This window comes from Pangasianodon hypophthalmus, chromosome 6 (assembly GCF_027358585.1).
Source record: "Pangasianodon hypophthalmus isolate fPanHyp1 chromosome 6, fPanHyp1.pri, whole genome shotgun sequence".
Lineage (NCBI taxonomy): Eukaryota > Metazoa > Chordata > Actinopteri > Siluriformes > Pangasiidae > Pangasianodon > Pangasianodon hypophthalmus.
Window position 1 is genome coordinate 12,994,195 of NC_069715.1, and position 13,711 is coordinate 13,007,905.

The 13,711-nt window shown below is 40.4% G+C and overlaps 1 protein-coding gene across 4 annotated transcripts; it reads right to left on the reverse strand.

The window, feature by feature from the left end:
* Window positions 1–32: 32 nt before the first annotated feature.
* On the reverse strand, window positions 33–10,261 carry psme3ip1 (proteasome activator subunit 3 interacting protein 1). Of its 4 annotated transcripts, none has more exons than XM_053234909.1 (10): window positions 10,147–10,261; window positions 7,027–7,109; window positions 6,587–6,665; window positions 6,355–6,476; window positions 4,917–5,015; window positions 4,345–4,467; window positions 1,990–2,125; window positions 1,537–1,631; window positions 757–907; window positions 34–382 (listed from the first exon to the last, which is right to left on the reverse strand). In XM_053234909.1, the coding sequence occupies exons 4-9, from the start codon at window positions 6,467–6,469 to the stop codon at window positions 765–767; spliced, it is 711 nt and encodes a 236-aa protein (XP_053090884.1). In that variant the 5' UTR covers window positions 6,470–6,476; window positions 6,587–6,665; window positions 7,027–7,109; window positions 10,147–10,261; the 3' UTR covers window positions 34–382; window positions 757–764. The 4 variants fall into 4 exon arrangements, with proteins under 4 accessions (XP_053090881.1, XP_053090882.1, XP_053090884.1 ...); XM_053234908.1 differs by having other exon boundaries at window positions 36–382; window positions 757–912; window positions 10,147–10,256; XM_053234906.1 differs by having other exon boundaries at window positions 33–912; window positions 10,147–10,259.
* Window positions 10,262–13,711: the final 3,450 nt, after the last annotated feature.

The following is a 13,711-nucleotide window of genomic DNA, read 5'->3' on the forward strand; positions in this document are numbered from 1 at the left end:
AACTCCATGAGGGAAAAAAAACACATGACAAAGAGCTTTTATTTTTTTTTCCCTTTGGCTTTAATGTCCCATCCAGCTTTCACACACATTCATATCCTTATAGGGAACAGTTCATAAAATATCCAGCATTTTTAGCACTGCAGCATTTAAAAAAAAAAAAGACAACCTTCTGGAAGACATTTTTTCCACATCTTCCAACCAGCACTGCTCATAACAGTCTGCTTCTCTCATATGGTGGTACTGAAGATATCTGATTAAGTGACATAAAGCAGCCTTCTCTTCGATCCACAGACGTCAGTCGTCGTCCCCTGGGTCAGCAGCACGGTAGAAGCCACGGAGGCGCGTAGGGTGTCGTCGTCAGGTTTAGGTGCAGGGATTTAAACTGTATAGAATGTAATACGGGGATGATGGGGGAGGAGTCACATTTCAATGCACAACACATCAATGACCACAGTGCCAATTACTGTTAAAGCAGCCTTTAATTAGTATTAAGCCATATAAAGAAAAAGACTTATTAAAAGCAAAATGTGCACATCCACAACTGCAGATTTCAGAACTGAGACACGGCAAATTACTGAGCTTATAGTGTCATAAGAGATCAAGCAACTGTGATCCAACCAGCTAAAACGGCAAAAACAGGGGAGGAGCCAAGTGGTAATAAGGGAGAATTAAAATTGGATGACCGTGTGGCTCGTCAGTGTGTCTATCTGAAGAGTCTGTGACACTTTATGGGAGAGGTGGTTCCTTCCACGCTACCTTCGCTGTCACTGCTCGACTCCGAGTCGCTGCTGCCCGAGTAGGCCCCGAGCCCTGGCAGGATGCCCACACACATGGCTGCAGAGGGTCGGTGGAGCATGCCCCCTCGTGTTACTCCTGCCCTGGGCACCGGTTTCTGCTCCCCTGTTTCCTGTTCTGATACAGACATATGTGGAAATAAACACTCTCCACGCCATGTTGTGCTTCCTTAATACCTCTAAAATCTAATAGGACAATATAAAAATTCTATTTGAATTTCAGTTACTTAAACATTTAGTTAATATTATTACAGTAATGCATGTAAATGTATGCTGCCTCAGACAGAACGGCAGTAAAACTGAGTAAAGAAAAATCTTGAGTAAATAAAATACAGAGGTAATATCATTTCATCAGAAGGACTCAGGTTTTTTTGTAATAAAGAATGGATATTTTAAATAGCCTCTCGAAACCACAGTTCTATTCCAGATAGGTTGCTATTTACAGCAGATACTCACGACTTAAGGTCTTACATGATATAGCATTGTAGAATTGAGATACAGAAAAAATGTTATGCAGAGGAGTACCCGTTTGAAAGTAACTACTAAGAAAATAAATAAGTTTAAGAATGTGAATAAAGTATGCCCTTTTCCTATAATCAACAAGCCACTATTTAGACAGAATGTTTAGGAAATGTGTTATGTTAGGTGACCAAAACTAGAAGGTAAAATCTTAAACATTCAATGAATAAAGTTTGTTCACGTATTAGTCATTGAGCCCCAAAGTGTCCAGTCCTCTGCCCACCTGTCTGACTGCCGTTGCCGGTTGTTTCTGCTGCTGCTGCTGTCGTCGTCTCCTCCACCTTCTGCTTCTTACTGCTCTCTGATGACTGAGAGGAACTGCAGCCAAACACAAAACACTGCTTAATCCCTGTTTTAATTTCCCACTCAGCTCCGTGAGGCTCCAGCAAAGAGAATGTCAGAATGTAAAGCAGTCAGTGTGAGTCATGGAAATCAGAGCAAAATTAATTAGGGCCTAAAAAAAGGTTAAGTGGCTTTTATGGGCGAGAGATGCAATTTTCTGCTTTGTTCCGATATTTAAAGATGATAGCAGGCCTATTTATGAATGTAGACAAGTTATTTCAGATAAGCTCTGACAAAATGACAAAAAAAAAAAAAAAAAAGTACTCCAAAGGTTGTCAGGAATGTAGATTCTTTTCTCCGCTGCTCCCAGTTCCCATAAATCCCTCCTCCTCACCTGCGGCGCTTGACTGCACCAGCCAGTAGGTGCGCCTGAGACAGATGGCTCGTCTTCTGCTCTGGTGGTTTAGGTGCAGCCTTTTTCTCTGGCTCCTTCTTTTGACTCTCACTGGACACCAGTTTCTTCAAAGCACTGTGAGATTGGGAGTTAAGGAGAGCTACAGGTGCACTCTGGACCAGTTTTCAGAGAGGGGATATCACATATATACCCAGTCTTTGAGCTTATCAAATAGCCACAGAAACACTGGTTATTTTCACGAACCTTTATAATTAGTCATTAGTCTGTTACTGCATTCTGGCTACAGTCACTATAAATATCAAAAGATGTACTGTTTTATACATCTTTGGGTTAAGGTTAGGGCTAACCCTAATACTAACCCTATAAACTGAGCTGTCATGGGGAGTTTTTACACTTAAGTTTTCCAGTAACATCAGCCTAAGATGATGACAATGGAAAAACGCTTTAAAAGATCAAATAACGCCATAATGTGTAAGATCTTTTCTTTTCTTTTTTTTTTTTGAATAAACAATAAACATGATTATTAATTGAGGGGACAAAAAAGTACTCTAACTATGTCAGAATGAGAGAAACACTGCTTAGCGACCTAACCCAGACAAGGAATGGGCATTCAGCCAGCCAGCATGTCTGTGCAGTTTTACTGACCATGTGTAACACTGCTTTTGGACTTGCTTTGGTAATAACAACCTCTACAGTGTGTGGACATGTCCTTATCAAGACAAACTCAGCTGCCAGGTCTAATAGCTTTCCAAACCTACTATTTTTATTCTAATATGCCTACATACAGCCATGTAAAAGGAATGGAATTAGCTGCTTTTTTATTTTGTTTTCCTTGGTTTGGGAATGGTATGTTTAGCAAGATGACAGACAAACATGTATCACATCTCAAACCGTATAATACCATACTAAATATTTAGGCCCATTATGTGGGTTTGGAAGTGTCTCTGTGTCGTCTGTGAATGTGTGCACTCGCAGCCACAAGGCAGATTAAGAGAACGCAGCACAAGCTGCATTATGAAATGCCCAACAAGTAGCTTACAATCATTTTCTACCAGTTTCAGACTTACATCCAGCATTACATTTTTCCACTGTCTTTGAAAAATATATTTTGGCTAAAACTGTATTTGAAAACACTTTGCTCTTGCACAAAACTTTTTTTTTTGGGTCAACACAGATGCTTTAAACCCCTAATATCTGACTAAACCTATGTAAATGCCATTTCAGTTAAATGCCACTCCATACCTCAGGCACATAATTGAAAAAAAGATGACAAAGTAGACCACACCTTTTTTTTTTTTTTCTTTCAACTACCATAGAAATCTAATCCACATCCCCTCTGACCGACTTCTTAAAAAAAAAAAAAAAAAATGCCCTGAAAACATGGCTAAGAAAAACTGCTACCCCTGGAGGCTAAGACGGTTAAATTAGGCCATGTTGTTATATTACACCGAGGAACAGAAGTTCACAGCTCTCCGCTGTGCAATTACACGTCATAAGTACTGCAAGTCCAACGAACGGCTCCGTTGCCACGACAACGCGTCCTCCAACCTGCGCTACACACATATCTGACTGGCAGCGGGAAAGAATGAGCAATTGTACCCCTTGTTTCATTAAAAAAAAACAATACCTACATACTCTAAGACCTGCTAGATCCTGGGTTTGAAGTGCAGGGAGCTTTGAATACATCAGCGTGTGCCAGTTAACATTCTGTTAAAGGGACATTGCTGTTTTGTTTCCTCGGCACAGGAATGCACTGTTGGTAAAATACTTCCACATCAAGTCTTTGATACAGCTGCGAGGTCAAACCCCACCCAGAATTATGAAATAACACAGACTACAGCACTTTCCCACGAACCAGGGACATTCCTAGCTGGCATAATTTAATAGCAGAGGCATAAAAACATCCAAAAATTAGACTTCACTAGTGTTACTAAGCGCACCATTTTATTTAATTAGGAAATTTTATGCTTTCTATTTAAACTGGGTTACAGTTTCTCTACACACAAATGAATGTAAACAGCCTACAGTGCAATATTAAGACTAACACTGCTGGGACCTAATTAAAACAAGTCTTCCTAAACGCAATTATCCAACCGTTTGCCAACTTCGTTCTCATTTCTTTTCAACCCAGACACAGTGTTTTCAGCTGCGTGGTATAAAAGTAGTAGCACTAACAAGGTGCAAGAGGTCTTCCTATGACCTGACAGCTGCTGTGTCTTGACAGCTGTCTCTATCATCAGTTTAACAAAGTAGGAAGCAAGCAGACTCAGAAGTCTAGCAATCTTTCAAAAGTTGTGTGACTGAGTGTGTGTGTGCTACAAAAGTGAAAGGATATCCTATATTCCTGAAGCTCCTGTTTCTCCTCGTCTCTCCTCTGCTTCTCTACAAGACACTGTTGCCGCGACACTTCATCCAGAAAGTGGGCCTCGTCCTCATCCAAGCCTTTTACCATGTTCTCTGTGGAGAGAAATCAGCACAGTTGGGTCTCCTGAGACTCACAGATATATTCTTAAGTGTCAGAAACCGCTTTCAAAATGCAAGTTGATCCTCGCTAGCATGGCCTTTTTTAAAATGACCAATAGATGCCTTGTGCAGTTATTACATGGATCAAGCAATCTGCCCTTAAATTAACTCAGCATTGAGAGCAAAGGAAGGAGCCGCTGGTCGCCAGGGAGACTGAGGACGGGTCCGTCTCCAGGGATACAGAGAAGTAAGAGAGGATGAAGCCGAGAGCATGCCCATCTCCTGTCAGTGCCTGCAAGAATGACTCATGAACATCTCTCACCGACACATGTACACACGAGCTTTGACCCTAAATGGGCACAGATATGGATCTGCAGAGACGGCTCAGAGGCACGGACCACGGTGCGGCGAAAACATGAGAGGAGAGTGGACTGAGGCCTTACTGAATTTGAATTGTTCCTCATATTCCTCCTGCTTCTTGTCCTTCTGCTCTTGTAGCCTCTCGAACAGGGATCGAGGGTCATACTCTTCCTCAGGGACCTCTTCAGGAATATGCAAATAAACACACAGACACACACAGAAAAACACACAAAGATGCATTTGAGGAAAAGCTGATGCCACTGAGTCACATTTTAATGCTGTCATTCTGGTTATGTTGCTTTCTCACCCATCAGCCTAGTCCGAGTCAAACTGTGAAATTGATCTGAAATTAATTTGAGTGGTTTAAATGTAAGCTGAAAAAAAAAAAGCTAAGGTGCATGTGGGAAGGAACAGGGCTGAAAACACACCAGAAAAACTCTTTCATTCATCATTCACAGAGCTGATGGTAGATAATAATATAAATAATATAATATTATAATATAAATATAAATAACTCAAACAACAGCATTTTTGTCTATTATCACCAGGATTTCTTTTTGTTTTCTTCAGCTCAGACTTCACACTTCACCTCTGTCCTTTGACACTACATGTCAGTTTAGCAGCTCGTATATCAAAAAACGCTGCTTGCAACCTCTAAAACAAGGCAGGTTTGGTTCACCTGATATTGAATCTAATCAGGAAAGAACTGTGTTCTCATGGCAACTGAAGTGCACTAGAGTTAGCTAGGAAGAATACGAGACCCTAGCTCTCAGGGTTTTCAGTACATTTGGTGAAATGTGAACCGATCCCTGGTCCTCTTGAAAATGGTGATCTGGAGCTCATGTCCACCTGATTGTAGCGTTAGCTGCATTCAGGTGTGGAAGCTATCCGTTCTCTACGCTGCATAATGACAAGTAACATGATGGGTTCAAACTGTCACATTACTTCCTATTTCAAGTTTTGTGATGGCAAAGAAAGGGTTGTTATGATCAGTGGAGACAGAATGCCTTACTGATGTAGAAAACCAGACTTTCATAGGACTGGAGTTCTTGCACTGAGAGCATCATGAGAAATGTACATCTCATACCATCCTACATGGCTAAAAAGCTGCTTATACAAGAACAGCTCCTCATGTGCAGGTATTCCTGCCATGCATCCAAAAAGCATCGTTCGTCATCGCTTGAGTTTTGGTAACAAAGGGAAATAATTAAAAAAACAGCAAATAGATGAATCTAATGCCTACCAATTTGCAAACTTGCATACACAAAAGTGATGTATGGAATTGCACAATCCATCCACAGTACGGAAGGAACTCTATGTGAGAACAAACTTGTGATTATTAGCCCCGCCCCCAAACAAGGGTGTGGACTCAAGTATTTGGTCCATGCGTGAAAACGTCCTCAAACAGAGCAATTGTTTTGGGCAGCACAGTGCCACTATCACAGTCACATCAACCAAATGAACCCAAATGAACTGCACCAGAGTTTGATTCACACTTGAAAGTGTATTTTCTTTACTTACCTTCAGGATCATCAGGCTTGCGAACTTTCTCCCATTCCTCTTGTCGTTTTTTTCTCCTCTCCTCTATCTCTGATTCTGAAACAAACTTTCGGCTCAGGTCCACACCATCCGCCATGGCAGTGCTTTAAAAAAAAACAAAAAAACTTCATATTAGTAAAAATGAATAATTCCTACTTATTACATGAACTCTGACCGCATTTAGGTCTACTACAATCCAGCTGTGAGAATATACCTCAGTGTGATCAGCTTTAACGAGTGGAAAACTGGATCTAGCTCATGAAGTCATCGATACCAGATTCTGTGCATCAGAGCTGAAAAAGACAGAACACACTGACAGAACACACTGACAACAGAATCGTTTGCTAATATCATTATCATAAATCAGATCAACAGCCTGGTTTGTTCGTATTGGAAGAGGTGGTATTACTCATCATGGTTAGAGCTGCACATCAGTAGCAGAGCCCAGAGCACACTGATAACACTCCTAAATCTGGCCATTAACTCATGTGTTGAACTGAGTGATGCAAATCTGACCAGGATAAACATTTCCACAATCTATACTACACTTATTACAGAACCAGCCTTTTTTCTGCAAAAATATTACAGCACTGTGTTTTATTGTTTTGTTTTCTTCTTCTTTCAGTAATGTGAGTTTGCAGAAAGCCAGCTTACATTGGAATAGAGAAAACAGAAGGTAAACAGTTCCCTCTTGTGGCTGATTTCAGATCAGGGACAATAATATTAGAGCTGACTGCCTGAAAAGAAAGTTATAGAGAACATGTGAGGAAAAACACACAACCAGATGTGGCATTATAGGAAAATAATCAATGACGGGGATGTGTGATGCGGGTCTGTGTGCAGCATGTATACAGTGCGTGTGTACACACACACATTCAGTGTATATAGATATGTATGTGTGTGTGTGTATATAAATATATATATATCTCACACATACACTGCTCTTAAAAAAAAAAAAGAAAAAAAAAGGGGAACACTTAATCATTACAGTATAACACCAAGTCAATTAAACTTCAGGGATATCAATCTGTCCTGTTAGGAAGCGTAAGTGATTGTGAATCAGTTTCACCTGCTTTGGTGCAAATGAAAGTGAAAACAGGTGCGTTGGAGAGGCAACAGCAAGACAACCCCCAAAAAGGAAATGGTTTTGCAGGTGGTGGCCACAGACAGTTGCTCTCTCTTTATCCTTGCTGACTGATTTGTCTCTAGTTTTGTGTTTTGTTAGGGTCCTTTTCACTACTTGTAGCATGAGGCAGTGCCTGCAGCCCAATCAGGTTGCACAGGTAGTCCAGCTCCTCCAGGATGCCACATCCATACATGCCATCGCAAGGAGGTTTGATGTGTCTCCCTCCCAGCACAGTTTCAAGAGCATGGAGGAGATACCGGGAGACGGGCCGTTACACGAGGAGAGCTGGACAGGGCTGTAGAAGGGCAACAACCCAGCAGCAGGATCGGCATCTGTGTGTGGAGGAGCAGGAGGAGCACTGCCAGAGCCCTACAAAATGACCTCCAGCAGGCTACTGGTGTGCATGTTTCTGACCAAACTGTCAGAAACAGACTCCTTGAGAGTGGCATGAGGGCCTGATGTCCTGTAGTGGGACTTGTGCTCACAGCCCAGCACCGTGCAGCTCAATTGGCATTTGCCAGAGAACACCAGACCTGGCAGGTCTGCCACTGGCACCCAGTTCTCTTCATGGATGAGAGCAGGTTCACACTGAGCGTATGTGTAAAGGGGAACGTTATGCTGCCTGCAACATCATCTAGCATGACCGGTTTGGCGGTGGGTCAGTGATGGTTTGGCGAGGAATAAGCTTGTAGGGTCGCACAGACCTCCATGTGCTAGCCAACGGTACCCTTACGGAGCCATTGTCAGACCTTGCGCTGACGCAGTGGGCTCTGGATTCTTCCTGGTGCATGACAATGCCAGGCCTCATGTGGCCAGAGTGTGTAGGCAGTTTCTGGATGATGAAGGCACTGATGCCATTGACTGACCCTCACGTTCCCCAGACCTGAATCCAATTGAGGTCCTCTAGGATGTTGTGTATCGGAGCATCCAAAGCCGCCAAGTAGCACCACAGACTCCAGGAGCTCACTGATGCCCTGATCCAGGTCTGGGAGGAGATCCCCCAGGACACCATCCGCCATCTCATCAGGAGCATGCCCAGATGTTGTTGGGAGTGCATACAGGGGCCATACGCACTACTGAATTTCATTATGAGTTGCCGTGATGAAATTCATGCAAGTTGTATCAGCCTGTAATTTCAATTTTTTACTTTGATTTTTGATGTGATTTTGAATCCAGCCCTCAAAGTGCTGATGACTTTGGCTTCCACTGACCATTGTGACATCATTTTGTTCTCAATAAATTACACAATGTATATAAGTACAAATTTTCAACTTGAATATTTCGTTCATCAAGATCCAATGTGTGATTTAAGTGTTCCCTTTGAGCAGAGTGTGTATGTATAAAAAAAAAAAAAAATATATATATATATATATATATATATATATATATATATATATATATATATATATATACACACCACCCTGAAGTTGATAATTTCCCTTTAATTACATGTACTTTTAACCATGTATAGTTACATTTAATGTTGTGGAACATATGCAAGACAACTTATTATCAATTACATTAAACAGCTATAAACAGTTGCTCCCATATCAGACTCTTTTTCCTTTGTCTTCAAGTGAATAAAAAATGCAGCTTGTCATATTAGTGTGAAAGCAAAAGGCACAAAGACCTCTGTCCTGAAGCTTCTCTCATGGCAATCAATCAATCTCTGACACTCCAGACTCATTCCATAAATGCTAAATGTCTCTTTAAAGAAAATGTTGCTATGAAAAAAATTATACATCTTTTTTTTAATAAAAACTTTTTCCTGATCTTTTAATTATTAGTCTTAGAACTGTGAATGAGTCCTTACTGCTAAAGTATTAGAAGGAGCACATTAATATAAACCAGTGCAGCTGGTGTTATTGTCAGAGCTGCTGTTCCAGGAAATTAATCAACACCTTCAGCCCAATCAGAACAGACAGTTCAAACGTGCTGTGGTGTAAATCTACATGTATCTATAATGCACAGCTAATTATACATAATGAAACATGAAAATATCCCTAAGCCCTAATTATAATTTAAACTCACTGAGGTATGGGTAAATGCCAAGGGATCAAATGGGCCTCAAAGTCAATCTATTATTCAGTAACTGACTTCATAGGTTAAACAACATTATACTAGTTTGATCCAATAACACTCAGTAAAGCCTCAGTAACAGATTATACATTTAATTAATAAAATCTTAACTGACCAAAGAAGACAACAACACTTCCAAAATAGCAAGTGCACTGAGATAATGTTATGTAAATGAGTCTCCACTGAGCTAGTGCGAGGAAGTGAAGGCCAGTAAGGCGAAATTCAAGAGCACAACCAACTCTCAGTGTAAAAAAACATACACTATGTTATATTATATCGCATTTCGATGAGGAAAAGCAGCTTATATCTAATATATCTAGCTTATGTCTAGTACAATTCCATGATGTTCTCAGAGTCTTTACATGCATGCACGCTAGCTAGCACTGCTTTGCTAACTCTGCATGAAGAGTTCACGCGCAGATATAAACACACAACACGGAAACAGATTAATTCCTGAACTGAATTACACTTGCTAAATGACTTCAAAAGCTGCTCTGTAAGTTTCAGAAATAAATTCACTTAAATTCTTTACGCAAAGACAGGAATAGAGACAAAATGTAGCTATTTACCACCCGCTCTTGTGCCACTGTAAATGTGTCCGTGTTACACCACTGCTCAACAAATGTAATTCCTATGAAAGGGGGAAACGAGTCTTGGGAAATGTAGTTTTAATCTGAAATTGATTTTAGTTCCGGTGTTCCAACGATTCCAACGTCCTAATTTATCAAGGTGTCCTACAGTAGCGCGCATTTATGGGTCTTAAAACAGTACAGCAAGTATTGTGTCTGGTTTATTACTGTGACAGAAAACGTCTCTAGCAGGAAACTATAGGTGGCATATTTTAATAGTGTAAATTAGCCAGTATTTAGGGGTCTGTGTAAAATAACACTGCAGGTGATTTTTCTGTTACTGTGGTGTGGTGGCTTAGAGGCTAGCACTGTTGCCTTGCATCTACACGGCTGGGGGTTTGATTCCTGCATGGAGTTTGCATCTCCCTGTGTTTCAGGGGTTTCCTCCCTCAGTCCAAAGATATGCAGCTGATTGTCATTTCCAAATTGTCTGTAGCATGTGTGTGTGTGCGACTGTGCCCTGCGATGGGTTGGCATCCTCACCCGGGGTGTCCCCTGCCTTGTGCCCCCCAGTTGAGTCCTCCTGGGATAGGCTCCAGGCTCCCTGCCCGTGACCCTGTGTAGTATGAAGTGGTACAGAAAATGCATGGACAGATTACTGTGACTTTATCAGAAAATGCCTCCAGCATTAAAATATATGACGAAGCATCTGTAGTGCGTAGCAGTCTCCTGGATTTTCTAGATTAGTAAATACAGAATGTAAGGTCAGAGTTTTCGATTTGAGATGCAGATCATGACAACGATCACACCAACGGTGGAAAGTTTTAAAGCAAGACAGAGCTCATCAGTGTGTTTAACGTTACTGTGCCTGAAATCACTAAACCTTACAGTCTGACATGCCATCTAGAAGATGTCACTTTTAATCCTCCATATGTATATAAAATACGCAGACGAGTACGTAAACAATGCCGCTTGCATTGCTGCTGCTTCTGCACGCTCACACAAAGTCATTTGTCAAGTATAAACTTTATTGTCAAGTGCAGAGACCTTTTGGCTACATTTGGCACCTTTTTAGACCGCTTTAAACACTTTATTACAAAAAAAATCTTAATTCAGTCAGTATAACTGTCAACCATAATTTGATTTTTACTTTACTTATACAGTGAGGAGGGTTAAGGGCCTTGTTCAAGGGCCCAACAGTGGCAGCTTGGTAGTGCTGGGGCTTGAACCCCGGACCTTCTGATCAGCAACCCAGAGCCTTAACCACTGTCCCTAATGCGCTAGTACTGTTAGCGGAAAAACAGCCCCATATCATGATACTCTCAGCTCTGTACTTCACTGTGGATATGGTGTTCTTGGAATCATATTCATAATCCTTCTTTCTCCAAACATGATGAGCTAAATTATTCCTAAAGAGTTCTATTTTTGTTTCGTCTGACCAGAGTATATTGTTCCAAATCAGTTTGGAATTGTGAAATGCTTTTATACATGCATCTCTGTGCTTCTTTTTTTTTAGCAGAGGAGTTTTGCATGGGGTGTAGGAATGGAGATGATTGTGGTGCAGTTCATTGTTTATTATTCTCTGTGTAACTGTGTTCCTGCTGCTTTCAGGTCGTCCTGCAACTCTTTTCAAGTGACTGCCGGCTTCTCTCTTATCTTCCTTATCATTAGTATGAGAGTGCATTGTCACTGAGAACTTCACCTTCAACATGATTGCTACGTGTTGTGTGAAACCTTTTAATGACTTTAATAATGATCCCAGATGCAGTCTGCAAAAAAACAAAACATTTTTACAGCATTTATATCTACAACCTGATTTACTTTTATGTAAGCTTTACTTATATATATTTTTAACATAGTATATGAATACCTTTTCCCCTATCAATTAGTTTTTTTTTAAACATACCTTTGTTTAAGCTTAAGAATACATACATTTTTTGTTTATATTTTTTAAATACAAAGTCAAAAGACATTATGTGTGTATATGCACTGGAAGTATTAAATAACAAAAACAGTGTGTCTGAATACTTATATCCCCTCAGAGTATATAATAAAAGAGGTATGTTAGAGTAGCTAATCCATCTGCTAGCATGTTTTTGGGCTGAGGGAGGAAACTGAACCGCTTTCTTCCCTGGGGTCGAAACGGAATATAAGGAAAACAAACAAAACGTACAAAATGAGAAGAATCATAAGTAATGGAAGGCAGTAACTAAAGCAACATAGCAACAATATTAACAATGGATAGAAAAATACCTCAGATAATTATTAAAATGTAAACCTTGGCCATATCAGAGGGAGTGCAGTTTGTCATGACTCCACACACAACTATTGCTTTCACAGGTTATTCTCATAATTTTATATGGTGAGAGAGTGGTTATAATATTTGTGTGAGGTTGTTAGGAGGGGCTTTGGATCACAGCTGTATCTACACACACACACACACACACACACAGCTGTAACACTGGGCTGCAGCTGGGCGGAGCTCCATAGCGTTGTCTAAGAAATATGTGATGACGTCACGTGTTGTGATGAATCTCAGTGTTGCCAGGTTCACCGTTTTCTAGAGAAACTGCTAATTCTGAATCAGGCCTGTCATGCATATAACCTAGGCATTTAAAAAGGGATCACAGCTGTATCTACACACACACACACACACACACACAACCTGTGAACTGTAAATAGCTGTAGTATAAGCAAACTATAGCTGGTTGTAATGTGATATTCAATATTGCTTTAAAAACTTTCTGATCACTTCCTTGAGTACCTATCCTTCTTCCCTTTATCTTTTTTTCTTTTCTTTTTTGTCTGCCCAACTTAAGCAAACTTGCATGAATGTATCTAACTAATTGCCAGAAATGTCTACATATGAGAAATGCTTCATTGAGCATGCAAACCCGTACCGGGAAAACACAGCAGACCAAGGCATTTTACAAAATAAGGGAAATATTAACTTATCTGATGCGTTGCAAATGATGCGTAGGTGTACCTGTTTGACCACCGTAGTTTGATTGAGGGTTGTCCCCCGTGATGATGGATCTGCTGTGTTCTGATCTACCTCCCTGGGTGGGATGACTAAACTCAGAATTACATCAATTCCAAGCTTGGTGTATTCAAACTACCAAATGGGAAAAACAAAGACACCTCCAATAAAGCATGTGTTTTGTTAGCAACAACCTAGCAAGCTAATATTAGTAATCATGAGTTTATGAGTATTATAAGTATTATGTATTTACTTTCTCACAGCAGCAAACTGTATGGTTCATGTTATAGATTTAACTGTGTCCAGTTTTATTCATCTAAATTAAATACTACTATAAACTCATTTTTGTTGACATGATGAAATATACTGAACTTGGGGTTGAGGACACCTTCCCAACTTTCTGAGTAGGAAATCCAAATTGAGGGGCTGTTTTCTTTGTTTTTTCCTAGTCAGAGGTCAGAAATTCAGAGTTACAAGTTTAGTCAATCACAATATTACATTCAGTTATGCCCAAGTCTTTTGCTGCCTTCAAGTCCTATCAGAAATATTGTAATTTAGAGGTGGACACACTTGAGCAACATTATA